Source organism: Trichinella spiralis (assembly GCF_000181795.1).
Source record: "Trichinella spiralis strain ISS 195 chromosome Unknown Scfld610, whole genome shotgun sequence".
NCBI lineage: Eukaryota > Metazoa > Nematoda > Enoplea > Trichinellida > Trichinellidae > Trichinella > Trichinella spiralis.
The window spans coordinates 190,501-210,680 of record NW_003527549.1 but is presented as its reverse complement, the minus strand read 5'-3'; the positions used below and the strand labels follow the sequence as shown (position 1 = coordinate 210,680).

General features: G+C 39.7%; 6 protein-coding genes across 6 annotated transcripts; 1 reads left to right on the top strand and 5 right to left on the bottom strand.

Moving 5' to 3' along the window:
* Positions 1 to 450: 450 nt before the first annotated feature.
* Tsp_09855 (putative transcription factor COE1) lies at positions 451 to 3,734 on the bottom strand. Its single transcript, XM_003370593.1, has 5 exons — positions 3,609 to 3,734; positions 2,244 to 2,359; positions 2,143 to 2,202; positions 969 to 1,029; positions 451 to 627 (listed from the first exon to the last, which is right to left on the bottom strand). Exons 1-5 carry the CDS (start codon positions 3,732 to 3,734, stop codon positions 451 to 453), a joined length of 540 nt encoding a protein of 179 aa, XP_003370641.1.
* A 590-nt stretch (positions 3,735 to 4,324) lies between these two features.
* On the bottom strand, positions 4,325 to 5,032 carry Tsp_09854 (hypothetical protein). The gene is made up of 4 exons (XM_003370592.1): positions 4,798 to 5,032; positions 4,749 to 4,771; positions 4,487 to 4,605; positions 4,325 to 4,463 (listed from the first exon to the last, which is right to left on the bottom strand). The coding sequence occupies exons 1-4, from the start codon at positions 5,030 to 5,032 to the stop codon at positions 4,325 to 4,327; spliced, it is 516 nt and encodes a 171-aa protein (XP_003370640.1).
* A 998-nt stretch (positions 5,033 to 6,030) lies between these two features.
* On the bottom strand, positions 6,031 to 6,811 carry Tsp_09853 (conserved hypothetical protein). Its single transcript, XM_003370591.1, has 3 exons — positions 6,701 to 6,811; positions 6,200 to 6,672; positions 6,031 to 6,151 (listed from the first exon to the last, which is right to left on the bottom strand). Exons 1-3 carry the CDS (start codon positions 6,809 to 6,811, stop codon positions 6,031 to 6,033), a joined length of 705 nt encoding a protein of 234 aa, XP_003370639.1.
* A 715-nt stretch (positions 6,812 to 7,526) lies between these two features.
* Positions 7,527 to 8,339, top strand: Tsp_09852 (hypothetical protein). Its single transcript, XM_003370590.1, has 3 exons — positions 7,527 to 7,679; positions 7,777 to 7,916; positions 8,240 to 8,339. The coding sequence occupies exons 1-3, from the start codon at positions 7,527 to 7,529 to the stop codon at positions 8,337 to 8,339; spliced, it is 393 nt and encodes a 130-aa protein (XP_003370638.1).
* A 152-nt stretch (positions 8,340 to 8,491) lies between these two features.
* On the bottom strand, positions 8,492 to 9,802 carry Tsp_09851 (conserved hypothetical protein). Its single transcript, XM_003370589.1, has one exon. It carries the CDS (start codon positions 9,800 to 9,802, stop codon positions 8,492 to 8,494), a length of 1,311 nt encoding a protein of 436 aa, XP_003370637.1.
* Positions 9,803 to 11,852: 2,050 nt separating this feature from the next.
* Tsp_09850 (phosphoinositide 3-kinase family, accessory domain protein) lies at positions 11,853 to 20,155 on the bottom strand. The gene is made up of 29 exons (XM_003370588.1): positions 19,993 to 20,155; positions 19,371 to 19,435; positions 19,041 to 19,209; positions 18,883 to 18,983; positions 18,668 to 18,814; positions 18,514 to 18,611; positions 18,352 to 18,447; positions 18,118 to 18,301; positions 17,956 to 18,059; positions 17,730 to 17,892; positions 17,516 to 17,675; positions 17,327 to 17,454; positions 16,331 to 17,263; positions 16,107 to 16,299; positions 15,898 to 16,025; positions 15,676 to 15,834; positions 15,306 to 15,613; positions 15,117 to 15,244; positions 14,784 to 15,034; positions 14,324 to 14,631; positions 14,107 to 14,239; positions 13,862 to 14,041; positions 13,633 to 13,791; positions 13,291 to 13,526; positions 12,996 to 13,173; positions 12,710 to 12,881; positions 12,401 to 12,580; positions 12,159 to 12,369; positions 11,853 to 12,078 (listed from the first exon to the last, which is right to left on the bottom strand). The coding sequence occupies exons 1-29, from the start codon at positions 20,153 to 20,155 to the stop codon at positions 11,853 to 11,855; spliced, it is 5,661 nt and encodes a 1,886-aa protein (XP_003370636.1).
* Between the last annotated feature and the right edge of the window lie 25 nt (positions 20,156 to 20,180).

The window sequence follows — 20,180 nt, the reverse complement described above, 5'->3', positions numbered from 1 at the left end:
TAAAACGAAAAATACATTATTACTACACTAGCGTTGTTCTAGTAAAGAAAAATCAATTGCAACAATATACGTGCCAAACTATCCAATTACACATCTAAGGGAACTTCATTCGGTTAAATATTTTTAACAGCTCGAAAACTTAACAAACTGACAAATATAAGCAAACTTTTAATATTCAATCAGGCCTGTACAACATTGGATAACACGAGGGCCACATAAATAAAAAAAGATTTATTAGAGAGCCGCACCAACAATAAATATATATTACATATATATCCATATACAGATAATAAATTACGAGAAGAGTCCTAGTGGTGTAGCCAGCTTTAACAAGAGCACTAAAATTCCGTAAAAAAATAAAGTCGCGGTGTTTATAAAGCTTTTATTGAAACAGTAGAAAAGTTGCGTTTATTCCGATATAATGGGAACTCTACAATAATTCGGGTTCGTTCACTTGAGTAGCAAATCAATTTCGACTCTTGCAGCAGCCAATCGCAAAAAAATTAAACAATATTCATCAATCAATGAACATTTGAAATTTGATGCAATGAATTTTAAATTTGAAACAGTAATTTTTGACAATAATTTTCGCTTCTGTGCGCTGTTGTTTGTCCAGTTAATACATAACTGAAAGAGACATTAATCGGTTATACAAAAAGTCTGAATTAACAATAAAAAAACATTTAACGTTACATTGATGCACAGAAGTTTCATAATTTCAACACAAAGTACAAAAATGATATTGCGGAAGCCCGTATGTCAAACCCACTGTTGCTACAGCTCCCTCTTGAATATCATCCAGCATCGTGTGGCACCGGTGGTATGGTGGAGGCCGGGCCGGTGCGTGCGGAGCACCAGGTCGAGATGGACATTCCAGTCCTTCCACTGATCAACTTCTATGCTAGACCATAAGAATGTGGGTGGTACGCCGTGGTCCTGGTCACGGCTACCCCGAACAGCCAGCTCACCTCTGTTAGCACTTCTGGCTCGATGTTACGGCCCTCGTCTGACTGCAGCGTCTCTGGTATCCTGTACCGGCAAAAGAATGCCGTTCACCAGCGCCGTAGCCACCGCAACCGCCTCAGTATCGTGCAGTGGGAATTGCTCTTGCCATTTTGAACAGTAAAAGCAAATCATCAATCAATATTGTCGTGCCGAGTTTCTTACATTGGCACCACAAAGTCCATCCCCATTCACTGGAGGGGCTGGCTGACCAGCAGGATCTGCATCGGGGCATGGATTATCAGGCATGCAAAGTGCACGATTTCGATCAAATCAAATATGAAATATTTTGTGGAAAACTTACATTTTCAGCAACATATTTACTCACAGCGCTCAACTGTCGATAATAACTTATCGTGTCAAAGTCCGCAGGTGTTGAGCAACCACTTGCAGACCTTACCTATTTCAATTCTCTTATTCTTCCAGAATTTTGCAGCATCCGGTGAAACATTTCATGCGATCCATTCGAAAGATGCAACTATAATAGTGTTACGGATTTGAACCGCCTCATTTTCAAGAATCTACAGTAAGGAAGGATATTTTTAGAAAGTGTTGCTGGCATGTTCCTTCCTCTAACTCTGTGTTGCATTTTGTATATTCCTTGCGTTTGTGTTCGCTGTTGTTTGTGCAGTTTTTTTAACTGAATAAAACGTTAGTCGGTTAAACAAAAATACTGACTTTGCTATAAATGAAAAATTTAACCGCTGATAGGTGCCGGCAAATCTGCTTCGGTTTCTATTCCATTCCGTCCCATGGCACATTGTTCCTCTAGGTCAATGATTTCCAAAGTGGGCGATATCGCCCCCTTGGGGGCGATGGGAAGTAAGGGGGCACTTGGGGGGCGCTTGAACGGAATGTTTTATGTTTTGTGTTTACATTAATATTTAAGAATACTGATTAATTATTTTGTGCTTAATGTGAAATGTGTTTTCTTCATCTTCTTCGCTCATATTTATATTTGCGGTGGTGGCTTGACTGCGCTCATGATCACCGTCGAGCGATTATGTATTACTTGTGGATGTGGAATTAATTAATTTGGAAGTTGTTGGTCCATGCGACTTTGTTGGTTGTTTTTATCTGAGTAGCCTGGAAATCAGTCACCGCACTGAAGTCAAGTTCAATTAGTAGGAACTTTCTTACCATTCTCCATAAACCATTTTCAGTGTGGACACTGATTTTCTAACAAAGAAAAGAAACCGACTGCAAATTGACAAACGTGCTGATTTACGACTGTTCCTTACCAACATTGAACCCAATGTAGACAGATTAGTCGCAATGCACCAACCTCATCCATCACATTAATTATTTTCTCACTATATAATTCTTTTTGAAAGAATACCCGATTTGAATAAATGGTCTGTTTAAAAATTCATTATTTTTTTGACAAAATTTAGGGGAGCACTTGAAAAATATGTCTCTCAAGGGGACGATAGCCTGAAAAAGTTTGGGAAACACTGCTCTAGGTCGTATGCTCACGTCTGCTCGATGACACTTCGAATGGAACATAGGTTTAATCAGATCATCACTGATCAGAAAATCACTACAGTTTACTAATGAGAGTGATCAAGTTTGATCACTGTGCACGCATGAAAAGATTGCAATCATTATCATAATCAATGATGCTCGTAGAAATGTATATCATTTACAGGATAAAGAAAAAAAATTTCAACGTTCAAAGAAAATACCATCGTACAAAATTTCAAATTTTGACAATCACTGTTGCATGTCAACTTAAGTAAATCATTCACTACGTCATATTGTTATTAATCAAATAATAATAAATTATTATTAGGAAAAGTGAAGCCCATTCTGAACGGATCGTTTCAAAATGTTCATACTTAAAGTAGCTCTGCGCCATCGCATTAATTTCCCTCGATGCGTAGGACAGGCGCATGATGTCCTCTATTCTTAGCAACCGGAAAATGGAAAACCAAATTCTCCAGTTGCATCTGAAGATTTCGCTCAGTTGCACACTCTCTGTTTCTTCAATAGGCAACATGTTGCCACTATAAAAGAAAAAAAATCAAAATTCATAAAAAGTATAATTTCAGGAAACTGATTTGCGTTGAAAACGGCACGATTTGAACTAGATGATTTGAGAGGTTGAAAACGACGAGCATATGCACTTGAATTAGAAATATAAGAAATGAAAAAATATTAAGCTGATTGAAAAACAACAACACCAAAAGATACATCGGCGTCGTCAGTTACAATTGAACAACCATATCTGGTCAATGACTTGATCCCATGCAAATGAATTTTTTTAAAAAACCACTTTTGAGTATGCTTTTTGGAATTGAAAAATATGTTTAAAAATAATCTTTATTAGAAAATGAAAAAAATTTAAATAAAAATGAATTTAATAATTTACCGTGGTGAAAGGTTGTTTTCGTGAGGGTAATGAATGTAACGGGCTTGTACTTATGTCAGGTTTCTTCATTTTTTGCTGCCTCTGTTGTCGTAGATGGGGTCTTGGGCATTGTACGATAAATGTACCATAGAACTGAACGTAAGGAATACCAACCTTAAAAAGTGTAGAATAAAATGAGCAACCCACGAGCAGGAGAGTGTCACAAACTGACGCACACACACGCAATCACACTCACCAACAAATAATATGCTCGTTGAGGATACAAGTGAAAACGGTCGTTCAGCGACAGAGATGCAACGTAACGGGACGGATCAAGTGCTGGATGTTGACAGCAGGCAGGCCAAATGCTGCATCCAGTCATGTTTCCCATTCAGACAGCATTCAGCATCCACTGACTAATCGATGGGCAACAGCAATTGGTCATATGACTCTGACCGTCATCTGCGCCTTTTTTTGTTGTGAAGCAGAGCTGAGGCACGCTGGTGGTCCTTATCATACATCATTGTCAAAGGCCGTGGAACCTTGAAAAACATATACTGAATGATAGTGCGCTATGATTGCAGGGCGTTACATTACATTTTACTTTAAAGTATATTTGCGAAAATTAAAGCGAATTTTGTTTGAAGTTAATTGTTTTCAAGTAATTTAAAATGTAGAAAACCTTTTATAGAAATAATTAATGCAACAATCATTGAGTAAGAAATGTTTTTCTAGTGTAACGAGCCGCTCTCCGGGTGGAACCTTCCATCTCCCCAGGTATAGATGGACTATACCCCCAGCCGTAGGTCGCCATCGCCAAGTTGCATTGGTCTCGCAGCTCCGTGTAACTTCCGGCCTGAGGTAGCCTTATCCCACACCCGCTTGGGGATTACAGAGACCATCGCATCACTGTAGACCAACAACAAAATGTTCGACCTCCGTATCTTACCTGTGACGCGACCACGCTACCGGTCAGCGGGTTGATGGTCGCCATCGTTCTTCTCTCCGCCGTTCGTTTTCGGACGCGTAGCTAAGGGCAGTCACGTCTGTGATGGTCCGGGCAGCCGCAGCTGAAGCATCCAACTCGCCCAACGGTTCGTAGAGCCGTTCGCTGCAATTGCTGGACTTGCCTACCTAGGTTCTTCATCTCTCAGAGCCACAGAGCCTCCAAATGCTGCGTGACATCGTCCTTCTCTTGTTTCATAGCGCCATTGTGCGGTTGTTGTCGCTCCTGAAAGTGCTTCTCCGCCTTGCTCACTTTTTTGGCAAGTTTATGTGATTCGGCGAGGGTAGGTGGTTCCTGCAGCCGAATGGCACGATGTACTCCCTCGACGCAACCCCACTGGCGAAAAGCGCCACCAAGTCGCGCTCTGACACACATGTCCTGCGTCCCAACTTCGCCACCTCTTCCGCGCACTGCTTGATGATTTGGCTTTCAAGTTGACGTAGGGCGTGGATGCACTCGATTAGCTCCACAGATGACTTCTTTGAGCCGTATGTGTTCAACAGCTCCCTCTTCAGCTCCTCGAAGGAGCTCTCCCGTGCTTGTCCGACCAGGTAGAGATCGCGGCTTTCAGAATCACTCAACAAGTACCGCACGACGAGGCCATAGTTCGATGTCGATACACCGCTAGGGCAGAAGAAGTCTTTCAGCTTCTTCAGACACTCCGTAGGGTCCATCTCCAGTCGAATGCAAAAGCAGGCGCCGCATGTACAAACTTGTACGGCTCCTCGGACAGGCCTCCAATGTAACGAGCCGCTCACTCAGGGGGGGATCGTTCGTCGCCCCAACCGGGCTGCTATCATAGTCATCGCTAGGCGACGACGCTGCCACCGTTCCTCCAGTTTATGCTTTTCCCATAGCATTCTCGCATCCACATACAGATCAAGAGTACAACATTTATTAACAAATACGAACAAAGACCGCCACCGTAAATGTTAAGAACCAACAACCACTATCGCTTCTCTAGAGCCAACAACCAAACTACCGTAACCCTTTCTCGATCTACAAGTATCCATTTGTTTACGGTAGCTTCACTATTCTTCTTCCTCTTCGTCGTCTGGACAAATACAGTTCTAATGCGTAGGTCAAAGTCCGCTACAAAAGCAACTACTAATAAGACATAAGAATTAGATGGAGCGAAAACACGAGCCTTCGAAGACATTGTGTAACGGTTACTGTTGCGTTAAGAATTAAAGTCAAGATCGAAAGAAAGAAATAACGTAGACGCCAATTCAAGAATGATAATTGCGTTGGCCGATTTAAATACTTTTCTAATTTCAAGCTGACTGTTCTCTGAAAATCTTTCCTGATAGCAATCAAAGAGTTTTACTTTTAACTTCAGAAACTTTTTACCTCTTTTGTCAGTGGGTAACGGACCGCTGCCTCGAGCAGGCTCGTCCGCTTCTTCCACCCTGTTATCGGCGTGTCCATCGCTATTTGGCGACGGGCCGGTATTGACCGGCGCATTCCCCTTCCTTTCTGTCTCGCACTTTCCTGATGGCATTGCGACAATAAAACAACAAACAATGGGTATATACTTTATTGAACGATCAGAAACAAAGATCAACGACGATGTAACCACGAACACACCTCTGGCAACTTGCCAACCCTGACATAAAAAACTACTACCGTACTCCGCTTCCGATCTTCATGTCTTATTCTTCATACGGTAGCTTCAGTTTTCTTCCTCTTCATTTTCTGCAGGATAAATCTTATTAGCTCGGTCCGTGTCCGCTGCAGCAATTTGCAATTCAACTAAAGTCAGAGGTCCCAATCGGCGATTGGATTCTGGGTGTCTGCAATTTTCCTAGAAACGTCTGCAATAAGCAGTGACGCGTATCAACTTTTCGAAATATTTAAATCTTTGTGGAGTTAATTTGATATCTTCTTCTACGTTGACCAAAACTGTTACAGATGGTGGGTAGTATTCATCGATTTTGAGATTGATCGATGGATAATCTTTGCTTTCAAAATTGCGATCTTTATCTTCCATGAGCCACGGAGGCCCATGCCACCAAACAGGTTGTGAAGCCAATTGTTTCACAGTCGATCCACGGCTTAAGAAATCTGCAGGATTATTCTTAGTGGAACAATATCTCCATAGAACTGGACTAGTCAACTGCCGTATGACTTCAACTCTATTTTGTATGAAGGGTTTCAGCTTTTGTGTGGAATTCTTTATCCAACACAAAGTGATTTCACTATCACTCCAACAGTTGATTCTGAGATTGTTTTTGACGAATGCAATAAGCTTGGCTGCGGCAAATGCTGCCATCAGCTCAAGTCGCGGTAGAGTGACTTGTTTCAGAGGGGCTACCTTAGCTTTTTGCTAACACCAAATTTACAGTTCTTTTTCCATTCTTATCTATTGCAACCAGGTAGACTGCTGTTCCATACGCTAATTTCGAAGCGTCGCCAAAAACATGTAACTCAAGGCGTCTTGTTTCTTTACGCATGAGGGGTATGAGACAACGTCGTATTCAGATTTCGGGGATGTCCATCAGCTCCATCTTCCATTTTTTCCACTCTTGATGTAAATTATCTGGTAATTTCTCATCCCAATCAACTCCTTGTTGCCATAATCTTTGGAATAGAATTTTTGCTCTAATGAGATACGGGGACAAGTAACCAAGCGGATCGTACATCTTCGCTGTGATGCTGATTAGCTGACGTTTGGTGTCAAGCGTATTTGGATCTACGTTCGACGGTATCGTATATGAAAGTTCATCCCTTTCTGCATTCCATGTTATTCCAAAGGCTTTCAACATTGGGTTGCTGCTTTCATCTGTTACGCCTTCAAATGGTACGTCCGCTAGAACTTCATTGTGATTACTAGCCCACTTTGTGAAGAGAAATCCGCCGAGTTTCATCATTTTCCTCAATTGCGCCACCATCTCGATAGCTGATTCTTCTTCATCCACTGAAAACAACAGATCATCAACATACATATTCTCAAGAACTTCGTTCACGGCTTCAGGAAATTTGTGTTGATATTTCTTTACATGATGTCGAATGACGCAGATAGCTAAGAATGGTGAACACGATAGTCCAAAACACAACCTTTTAAAGCGATAAATGCGAGGTGCTTCTTGAACATCGCGGCTTCTCCACAAAAATCGGCAGACATCTCTATCTTGTTCATTCAAGCCAATTTGTAGAAACATCTTAGAGATGTCAGCCTGGAGTGCTATACGAAATCGCCGAAATCGTAACAGTGCTTTGACCAGATCGTTCTGTAACGCTGGTCCTACGTCTATATGTTGGTTAAGGGTGACACCTCCGTACTGCGCCGAACCGTCAAATACAATTCGGCATTTGGTGGTGGTCTTATCTTCTCGGATAACGGCATGATGAGGTAAGTACCATATTCTTCCTGGATAGTCTGTTCTATCCGTCACTTCTTCAACGAAATCTTCCAAAGATTCTCGCATACCTCTTTCGTAATGTGCTGCTTTGCGTGGATTATTCTTTAAACTTCGCTCTATCTGCTGTAGTCTACGTAGCGCTTGATGGTAATTGTTTGGAAGCTGCGCATCATCTTTCAACCAAGGGAGTCTCACGGTGTATCTGATTCCATCGAATTGCAAAGTAGATTCAAAGCTTTGCACTGCTCTAGTGGAATCAACGTCAGCTTTGTCAGAATCGTCCATTATTCCGATGGTTTCAATCTCCCAAAATTTTCTTATTGCTTTATCCAGTTGTTCGTCCACTTTTGCGTAGAGTACCTTGACGAAGTGAGAGAAAGATGTAAGTTCTCTTTTCTCATTCGTCATTGGACCGCATATGATCCATCCTAAGGTCGAATGAACAGCGACAGGTTCCCCCTTTTTGCCGCGCTTTATCTTATGGTCAACAAATTCGTAGTAATAATCTAAATCTATAAGAACGTCAAAGGCACCAGAGTTTTCGGTGAAGTCATCAGCCAGTTGTAATGCCGTCAAATGTTTCAAACGATTAACGTTAGGAACCAGTTTCGGTTTCTGACATATCTTTGGCAAGCATAGTGCTTCTACCAATTGTTTTTCGTCATCCTTTCCATTCAAGGAGCTGATCCAAAACTTCACGCGTCGCGTCCTTTTGCATTTGTTATGGTCTCCACCCAATGATTCGATGAATACTCTTTCCATTGGGCCCTCTTAACTGAGCGCGTCCGCAACGCTTTTCTTCACGAAAGAGCGTTGGGAGCCGCTGTCGAATAGACAGTTCACTACCATTGAATTGCCGTTTGAATCATGCAATCTCGCCCGTGCTGTCTGCAACAGTGTACTTCTTCTTCCAGTGGTCAGAACGCAGCCCACCTGTATCTTTGCGTCTGCAGCAGCTGTTGGGGGATGCTGATTTTGGGTCGATCCCTTTTCCTGGTTATCAATTTCTGGATGTAATGCAGGGTGGTGGTGTTCCTTACAACGTGGCTTTATACATCTCCTTTTTGATTTGCATTCAAACATTCCATGTCCCCTTCTGAAGCATGCAAAACACAATCCCCGCTCACGTGCAATTACCTGCCTTTCTACGATGTTCATTTGAAGAAACTTGGAACAATTCCATATTTGATGGTCTTGTTGACACAAATTGCACGCTTGCTTGATTGAGGCGTGTGATGCTGTCATCGTATATTTCTTTTCTGGATAGATCTTCTTTTCTGTTATTGGCTTTTTGATCTCAGAGCCACTTTTCGTTGAAGAGTCAAGCGATCCATGTCGTTCTCCAATTAGTATCTCGGCTTTCAAAAATGCCAATAGTTCCTGTACGTTGTCCCTTTTCTCTGATCGTTTTCTTTTCCATTCTACGGCTAATTCTCGTGGCAAGCGTGGTAAAATCTTTGGCATCAGGAACGCTTGATATGCTTCTGCTGGTGTTTGCAATGCTTCCAGACCACGGACGTGCACTTCCAACTGGTTTGCTAGCTGACTTAAGCGATTCGTGTCCCACTGGCTGGTAACAGTCGGAAAATTCTGCAGCTCTTTCATATGTTTTTCAATGATAATTTCTTTCCTTCCAAAGCTGTCCGACGGGATCGTCACTGCTGCATCATAGTTTGCCACGTTCAGCGGGAGTCCTTCGATGGCAGCGGCGGCATTTCCGATGAGTAATGATCTCAGGTAGCTAAATTTCTCTATGGTGGAGAGATTTTTGTTGGTATGAATCGAATTACTGAATTCCTCATGGAATCGCTGCCAGTCGTGCGGATCTCCGTTATATTTGCTGATCTCTAATTTCGGTAGACGAACATTGGAAGGAGTAGATTGTTCAATTTCCTTCGTTTCTGGATCTTCCTTGATTTGAATGCCACTATCGTGATCAGCTTTCATTCGTAACTCCATGAGTTCATCATTGAGAGTTTCTCTCTCGTCTATCAGTGTATCTATGGACTCTGCTGTTTCGCTAACTTCCAGCAACTGCTCTACCACGCGGTCATATTTTGTCCATTTCTCAGAGACTCTCATCAGGCAACTCTGCCGATGGTTTCTGTCACTGTCCAAGGCAGCTCTCAAATCATCCAAGGTTGATCTCAACCAACGCAATTGGGCATTTTTGCGATGAAGTAGCTTGTCGATACTTTATATTGCTTCAGAAGAGCCATTGGTTCAAAAAATGTGTCACAGACAGGTAAATTTTTCACGAGTTTTCCCGACTCGTGGCACCACAAAAAATGCAGTAGACTTGCAGGGTCTAGTACCGATTTCCCCTCTGACTCTACCTACCTTTTCGCAGTAAAATTTCATTGGTTGCTGCTCTAACGCGCGCCTCTAAATTTCATTTGTTGTCACTCCTCTGCATTTTATTTGTCAAATATTATTTTATTCTATTTGTCAAATTTTATTTCCAATCTTTTGACTGTTTCATAATAATTCTGTTGTTCTCAGATTGAGAAGTTCCCTTTGGGAAATCAGTTCTGGTGATTATTAAATTATGAAGAAATAAAATTGAAAAATCATTTATGTTATAAATTATTAATATGACCAATTACCGGACGTCCCCTGCAGTAAATAGTTCAGGATTAATAAGGAGTTCGAGACGTGTACCAACTGAAACTGCATACTGGTGAAAAAAAAACTGAATGAACTGTTTCGTCGGTTTCCACGCACCGAACATCAACCTTCCTGCAAAGCGTTGGCGATAAAAAAGTCTAATGCTTTACAATAAATGGCTAAGAATAATTTTTTTCCAGTAATCGTCATTTGGTTGCACGCAGTTGAAAAACAATACAACGTCGCAGTTCAAGTTCCGGTGAACCTTGGTTAACAGCGGCAATTATAGCAAACAAAGAAATAATTCTCAACTTGTATGATCAGGAAGGGAAAAGGCGATTTTCGTGAATATGATGAAATCAAACAAGAGCTCAAAAACCGTCTTTATTGCTGGTTTTCACACGCCCACATTGAACAACCACTTGTCTCATTAGAGAAAATGCCCAGTTTAAAGCAGTTCGCCTGTACGAGATTGATTAATGATGCATTTTTCGGGACTGAGAATAATTTTAATTAATTGCCCAACTTGGGCAGTTATAGTTGCCCAGATTATCAAGGTGCCCATTTTGGCAGGTTTTACTTTTACAGGTTTCAGTGAATAGAACAAGTAAAAGTTTTTTTAAACTTCAAAACTGCAGCAATGTTTTTTTTTTCATTTTTATCGGCCAACATCAATCAGTCATCAAAATTAAAAGATGTAATAATATGAATTTTAAAATTCACTGTAACGAGCGAAACAACAAGTCACTCGTCTCCGATGTTAGTGGACTGTATGTCTGAGTTGTTATTGCAAGGCCGGGAGTGTCCAATGTGTTAGACAATCCGACTTATAAGGCGACAACTGTTATTTAAAAACTCGATTGAGTGTCAAACAGTTTACTCAAGAAATAACACTGAGCCGGGGATAATCAGACAAGAAATCAAAGAATAACACACCAAGAAAAGCAAAACACGCTAAAGGCAAACTACTAACAACGGCAAGCCACGACACTATCTCGCAAGCAACCACGCCCCCAAAAATCCCCTATACGTCACTTCCGGGTCTACCGTGTTATTAATGACACTCAGGTTCTCTACGTTGAATACAGACCCCATTTCTGTCGTCTACATTCACATCTGCGTTGATTATCACAATAACTTTTTTCCTATAATTTATGAAAATTCTTCTATTTATTTGTTGGTCAATTCTCCAAAAATTGTACTGCAAACATGGAATATTGTTATTGAAAGTTATGATGAAGTTAAATTTGTTGAAAGGTGAAGAGAAAACTTTCTCTTTACAATAAAATAATAATTCAACGAGAAAACACAACAACAAGCAAAGAAACTGCATGCATATGTTCGAAATTAAATAACAACAAATAATATAATATAATATAATATAATATAATATAATATAATATAATATAATATAATATAATATAATATAATATAATATAATATAATATAATATAATACAATGAAAGACAGACAATATAACAGAAAGTTTCAACGTTCGTTCATCGAATTTGTCATTCATTTTCATTCAATAAGGAATTTCATTTTGAAAATACTGCAATTGATCGTACATTTTTGAACGCAAATTTAAAAAACAATTACGAACAATCTGCAGCATGTACTGGGCAGCTTCTTTTTCAGATTTATGCGGTGCAAATCGATCCTGCAAAAGTTGAATAGTTCTTCCTCGAAAACACGGCAATCCAGTGTCCAGCATCAAGCTAATCAAAGAGCTGAACGTTTCTCGATGTGATCTTAAAAATCAAAAGAAATTTTTCACTATTAAAAAAGTGTTGATTGAAAAGTTTAAATTATTCCATTCATTTAATTTTACCGCATTGCCAAGAACGCCTTCACGCATAAATCCATGAACCACCTGAACGGTGCAGCTTCCATTTTCCCACCCATTATAGCTACCATTTCACCGCTGAGCTTGAAGTCCGGTTCAAAGCCTAAATTTCCGCCGGGACTGCTTTCAAACATGAATCCAAAATCTGAAACAAATTTCGCCGCTCTGTTATCAACAACATTTCGTGCATCAATCACTGTACTGCCAACACAAATCCAACAAATTACCAATGTGAATAATATGGCCTTCCGTGTCTAGCATAATGTTGCCATTGTGTCTGTCTTTAATTTGCAACAGAAAACTGAACACACTGTAAGCTGCCATGCTTTGGATGAAATTTCTTCGGGCATTTTGAAATGATTCGGAAGTTTCGTCACCAAATTTCGTTAGAAAATATTCATACAATCCTGATAAATTGAATTGTTGCAACATCGCGTTGTGCAGAATTTAATTTAATTTAATTTAATTTAATTTAATGTTATACAGCTGATAAAATGCACAAAATACTGGAGAAATTTTTATTAGGAAAATCTTACCGAAATCTGTCTGTCGACCAAGTTGATCTCTAGACTTTGAATTTGGAACGCATTGAATAACGCCACATCCGGGCGCTGTCGCAACTACACGATACGGATACAGATACACGTTCAGACCGACTGATTTAAAAACATGCAAACACAATTCCATCAGTTGCAATGCAAGCATATCCTAATGTAATAAAAATAAAACCAAGTAAACGGTTCATAATTGAAAAGGAAAATAAATAATTAATTCGCAAAGTCAAACAAATATATATATATATATATATATAGGCCTTTTTACCTGTCTAACGTCATCACCAACTTTAAAAATGGCCGCCTGCCAAAAAATATCAGACGTAGGCTGTTCATTGTCATTTGCATCCACTGACTCGTCGATAGCTTCTTGGCCAAGCTTCTCCACTTGTTCACCGCCGCAACGCTTGACTTTAAATCGAGCCAAAAATGGCGCTTTTGCAGCGCTGAATAAATCAACAAGTAAACAAACAAACAAACAATTATGCACAGTAGCACTGTTTTGATTTTACAATTCCATTTTACATTTGGAAAATCATTTGTACAAAAGGAAACGGACAAACCTCTGCATCGGTGTACCAGAACTGTAATCGATGTCGACAACCACAGCTTCGGGATCAGAAGGCAAATAGCAGCCTTGGACCACTTTGATTCGACTCAGTGCGCGCAAACAAGCATCCTTGCGTTCTTGTCCCTTTGGAAATGGTTTGATCTCAGCAGATATGGCAGTAATTTCACCGAAAAATTGAAACTCTTTTTCGTAAAATCGCTTCGCTTCACCGGACAGGGAATTAATCAACTGAAAATTAAAAATTTGACCAAATTATGCACACACAAATCATTTCGACTCTGCAAAAGCAAATTGCATTGGAGAGCTAGTATAGTATAGCTCTATATTCGCTCACGTCAGCCATGATCGAATTCAATTTTTCGTATAGAACAGGATCTTTCTGTTTCCCTTCTTCGTCAAGGTACATGTTCGTCTGCATGTTCCAAATGAACTGATGTGCAAGCAGCTGAGACTTTTTGGCCATTGACAAAATAAACTCGGCAACGCAATTGAACTGCAATGGAAAAAAAAGCTTTCGGTCTTCTTCAGTTTTTCAAAGGAAAAAAAATAATGAGAAAAAATACCGGATCGTATCGAACCGCTTGGATAATTTGTGGAATGTAAGAGAGTAAGACAGAAGGATGGTATTCTTTTAAAACGCGAATTGCATACTGGGCTGTAGTTGGATGTGACGGATATTGGCGGGAAAAAAACGAAAGTGCACAAGCCGGTGAAACTGGTGCCCACATTAGCATATGATCGAGCTGAAAATTGCAATTTTTGTTAATTGATTTTCTTTCTGCTAAAAGAAGCAAAAGTGAATTTTCACTTCGGATCCATTATTCTCTATTGTTTGCACAGTAGCCAAATAAGGCAAAGCGGCCGGAATGTGTCTCACCAACGCTGGATTGGATCTTACCAATCGGCCCAATTCACTTTTAACGGATTCCAGATTTTTGAATCTAGAACAAACAGAAACCACAAAGAAACATCCCGTCAGATGTGCAATTAATCGATTGGATGATGGAGTTGATTGATGGAATTACCGTGCAGGTATGTAAATTGCAATCGTGGGACAAATATCCCACAAAAGACGAACGCAGTCTTTCATTATTTTATTTTCTGCAATCAAGTCGGGAAAAATTTTCATCCGAAACTGTTCCACAATATCTTCACCGGGAAGCACTTTTTCAGGCAATCCTTGCGGATTGTACCAAGCAACCAGTCGCTCTATTTCATTCCCCTTGATTGGAGAAAAATCGCCAACAATTAATTGCATTGCTCGGATTAAACGGACCAAAAATAAAAAAGACAAAGCAACGATCCGCCACTTACGACAAGATTTAAGATCAAGCTTCTATTTCTCAAAAATTCTTTCAATGAATTTTCCAGAAAATCATCGGCAAATTTCATCGCTAACAAAAAGAAAAGAACAATAAAAAAAACAGCCGAACATTAGTTAGTTTTGCGGAAAATATATATATTTTTTTTTCTGAACAAACAAACGTGAGCGCTGAAAACAACGAACTGAAAAAATTCTATTCTCTCACTGTTCGATTGGTTTCGAATTGGCGGCTTCCTGTAGCTGGTCAAAGTGGCAATATTTGCCCAATAACGCTGAGATGCGCTGAAGCTGGCGGTGATTGGAAAATTCGACTGGCCACTTCTGTGGCTCTGCACCGACTCTGCTCGTCCCAAACTCTGGTCCTGAATCCGTACACTGGCCTGACTTTTGCCACTGTCAACAGTATAATTGTCTGAACGAGACGAAATATCATATATTAGGGAAAAAAAAATTGCTCAAATATTCAATAACCATCCACCATTTGAAACGCTTACCGAAATTTCCAAACATATTCCTGTTCAAATATTTTCGATCGGCATGGACCGCTTTCCAAAAATTGATCAACAACGATATGTCCTCGGAAAGAGCATTGCTGTCCTGTGTGGGACACTGCGGTGCTACTCTGCGTAGAAGAAGAAATGATATTATTCTTCGGTCGGTCGGAAAATTGGGCGTGAAATTACGCGAAATAATCCAACGCAACGGCAAAAATTCGCTTTCTCAACAAACACTTCACCGTGCCGCATGTGAAACTGCCGGACTGAAGAAGCCCCAGAGCGCTGGTCAAAAAATGAAAACGAGCACCAACAGCGGCCACGTGACGAGAAAACAAACATCCCTTTGTTGCCACGTTGTGAAAATAGACATCTTTCACCGTAACACCAGGACCAGAACCAATGGCCAAGTTCAATGATTGCATGAAAATAATAAGAAATATATCCACCAAATCTTGATTGCAAAACTTTGCCACACTGATATTTTCCGATAAAAACTACAATAAATAATAAATAAATTCCATAAATTTTTGTTTAAAAAATTAAGGACAAAAATCACCCGAATAAGAATTTTGTGCGGCTTAACCAACGGTGGATTCGGGTTCAATTGATTCTCACCGTGCACAGCACTTGGATCGAACAACGGAGGATCTTCGCGAAAAATGCCCAACTTCAAATCGGCAAGCAATTTCCAAGCGTAGCTGAGCTCTTGAAAAAACTAAATACGCAAAAAATAGAAATAAATTCAAATGGAATATTGTGTGAAAAAGAAAAAATTTACTTCTATTTCAATTTCCGGCTTGGCAGTTAAAATCCATTCCCAACAAGAAACTGACAGTTCCATCACTTCTTCGCAATAACGGTTCACTGGTGCACAGCAGATCGATTTCAATAAACGACGACAAACGTCTGCAATAAATATTTAAATTCCCAATTACAGTTGTCCTAGAAATTAAATTCCCAGAACAACCGCACGCATTGTTGTTCTACCTTTTTCCAAAATAAACAAAGCACAAATACGCATCAATGATCTCTTCAACAGTTTCAGGTCGTCTTCGCGGCAAGCTCGATCGTATTCGGCTAACAGTCTGTCGGCCAACGATCGGACAGACTGGCCAGACGGCAACATCTCCGCAAGCATTCCGCCAACCTGTGCAACGACAAATTGAAATCGTTTCAAACGCTGAAGAGCAATAAATAAATAAACAAATCACCTCGCCCAGATGATAATTTTGAATGCTAATGCTAGATACAAAGCAGGACGTGCTCTCGACATCTGTCAGCAACGCCGCTTTGCAGACGTCATGCTGAGCAGCGTCCAACAATGACTGGACTGTCAACGACAAACCGTGGTGATGTTTCAAATAACTGACAGCACTGACACTGCGGGAGCTGATGTACTGCTGCAGGTGAGATCTCGTGACCGACGGTGCCCAAGTGATCGCTTCTTGCAAAATTTGCTGGCATTTGGCCGCAAAATCATTGCAAACTTTGCGTCTCTCTTCAACAGTATCGGTCAAGCAGATGTTCCACGGCAAATCCATTACTGGCAACTGCTTGCAGTCGATGTTCGGATCGCCGGACGTGCTTTGGTGCAACAGTTGCAAAATGACCAGAATCGTATGCAGCAGAGTTCTGTCCCAAAGCAGGTGCGGGAACGTATCGACCAAAAGCGACAAACACCGGTCGGCACATTTCCTTATTTCCGGAAACACGGAATTGAATTCGACCAGCAAAAACTGGGCGTGGCGTTCCAAGTCGGCTTTCAGTCTACAATCGCCACGCCTCTGTTCCGCAGACCGAACGTACTGTTTGAACACTTGCAGTGCGATCGCTATCATGCAGGTCCAAATGCCCGATTTATCTTTGCGAATACTTCTGGAAAAAGATGAACAAGATTGGAGAAAATTATTTGAAAAAAAGAAGAAATTTAAAAAAAAATGCCAAGCTTGCTTCTCTCTCAAATAGCCAAAAATGAGATGCACCGCAGTGGAATTTTCCGAATAGACAGAACGTAGAGTTTCCAAACGCAGAACGGCCAATAAATAAACGCACTGGGCAAATTCCATCTTGTTCACCAGTGCCACAACCTCTGCCGGATGACCCAGCTGTGAAAGCAACGAATTTCGAAGCTCTTGCAAATCGGTCTGCAATTTGAATCACCCAGTAGAAGAAAATTTACTTTCTTTGTAAATTTGAAAAATTCTAACCGGATTTACTGAATCACTGCTAATGGCAGATCCTTTGACCAACAATCGAAGATTGTCGGTAAATATTAGAACTGGTGAATTTTCAGCAATCGTACATGCACCATCGTACCAGGTCTGCGGCCAAAGGCCTGAAGTGGAATATTCTGTTTCGATTTTCCTCTTTCACATCTTACCACTTCCACTTCTTACCCGAACCTTCGACCGTAAAACCCATCACTACGCAATAAGACCAAAAATCTCGAAACAACTTGTGCAATCTAGGCCTGGGATCGGCAATGAACGACATACGTCGCATCAATGCTGCAATGATTGGAATGAGCACTCCCAAATTGCCTGCATTGCTGGATGCCTGAAACAAAAATGGCTGCAAAACTTTTACAACAATTAACTGCGCTCAGAGCACCTTGACAGCTGTACTGGAAATTTTTTCACTGATTCTTTTCCCTTCAAGGCCTAATTGAACAAACAGTTCCAACAGACGAATTAGCAGATCGTTTTTTTGCGCTTCGCCTTCGATATTTTCAGCCAAATTGTAAAATGCGTTAATAACGGCCAAAGAAACATGTCTGCATATTTGAAATGACAAGCGGAAAATTATTCACTGTCCAACAACGATAAAAACTAACTACCGATAAATGTTCCCTCCAGAATCTTCAGAAGATGTGTAACTTGAAGACCAAGATTCCATGGTAACTTTATTGAACATCTTCATCACTTCACTGTAGATCACAGTCTGAATATTTACAAAGCTATTTTTTTTACAAAATTGCAGCTCACAAATTTATTATTACGCATCCAGCTAAAATCATCTCAGAAAGCTGATGAATGATTAGCACATCCATTGAAGAGACGGGATTTGTAAATTTTTGTTGAAAAATTTGAAGAATATCAGACGACACTGACGGCATGTCGCAAAGCCAAACTCCCATTCCGCCTAGTGCAAATATTGCGTTTTGCATAATCAAACCGGAATGTCTTAAACAGTTTCGTTATTTCTGTCAAACTAAATACAAAAAAATGATTACTGCTCGCCAGTCTTTGCCACGTAAAGGCTAGTAGAAATGCTCGCTAAACAAGCATTGATGCATTCCAAATCGACGCTGAGACCATTTTTCAGGCCTCTAAAATAGAAACAAAATTTTGCCATATATTGCAGATAATAATAGAAACAAAATTCACACCAATACCGGCATAAACTGTTGATTGCAGTTTGGCGAATTTTTTCAAAATCTGACGAAAATCGCTGAATACAATTCATTTCACTTTGACGACCTGCATTCTTTTTCTGTTTCAATATTTCATCAAATTAAAATTAAAGAAAAAATAGTAAAAGCAGATTACCTTCAACAAATCTGAATTTTCACGCTTTTTATGCAGATCGTATAATTTCAATAACGCCGGGGATGGATCGGTGAGAAAATTCAACAAACTTGATACTATTACAGTTGTTGACAAACATGGAAATCTCTCAGCCAAACAACCAAGAGCCTGATTAACAAAAAACATTGCAAAATGTAAGATGAATTGAAAAAAAATGGAAATTTCCAATATATTACATCCAACGAAACCAAAATCAATAGCACTTGAGCTGAAAGTATTCGATGACCGTGGATATTGTTCAAATTTTCAATTATTCTGTAACAAACGTTATCCGCTTCTACGAAAAAGCACCAGATTAAAAATTAGCATTAACCGCTCCCGTCCAATTACACACCGGTCTCATCGATTACCATAACTAACAGTTCTACAGCCAAACCATTGGACAAAGCCAAATTTTTAAATTTTTGAACGTTTTCCGCGTAGACTTTTTTCGATGTCGAGTCGTGTTTTGCATTCAAATCCATCTGCGAATAAGTGAAACAACTCAAAACGAATTTCATAATCTACAACGTTGAGCAATACAAAAATATTAATATGTTTTATTTTTTTTGACGTCAAAAACATAATTGTAAACTGCCTCACTTGCTTTTGCAAATCACTGCCAGTAATTTGGTCGTCTAAAATATGATTGTTTGCAAAAGATTGAACGCAATCTTTCAAAAACGAAAGCTGAACAAGAACGACAATTTCCGAAATGGTCGAATAAGTGAAATGCAGTAATTTGCCATCCTTGAAAATTGAAAAGAATAAAATAAAAAAATTTCAACTTGATAAAATTGTTCGAAATGAAATAATAATTGCATTTTCATCAACTATTATATGGTAATTTACAATGCCAAGGCATATTTTTTTTAAACTTTTTTTAATATAGACAACAGTATATTCTCAATATTATTGCATGGAATATCAAATTTATAAAATATTAAAATCATTCGCCGTCACAAACAAAAAAAAACAAATCCAGTTTCAATATTTAAATATATATATATACATTTTTTTGAAAAATGACTTTTATACATACCATGTGTATATCCATAGCATAAATGTCTAACTTGGTGAGGAGCTCGGAATTTAAAAAATTCGTCAACTAAATGTACAAATGGAGGCAACAACTAGAAGCTGCAATTCAGTTGAATAATAAATAATTTTAGCAGTACCTTGTCTAATATAATTTGGAACTGTTTTAAATCAATGTTGGAAACATCAGCGATGAAATATCGTTCTTTGAAATAAAAAGCAAAATTGATCACAAAAACATGCACAACCAAGAACAAAGAACATTTTACCGTTTGAAAGTTGAATCGCTGACTGAAATTGTTCACGAAATTTTGCATAATACTTATCTCCGTTTGACTGCTTCGCTTCTTTGTCAGATTTCGCCAGAGGAACAGATTTGATCAAGACGAACGGTATAGACGTTTCACTTGGCAACACACTGCTGTTGAACATGCAAGAAAATAAACATCAAATTGAA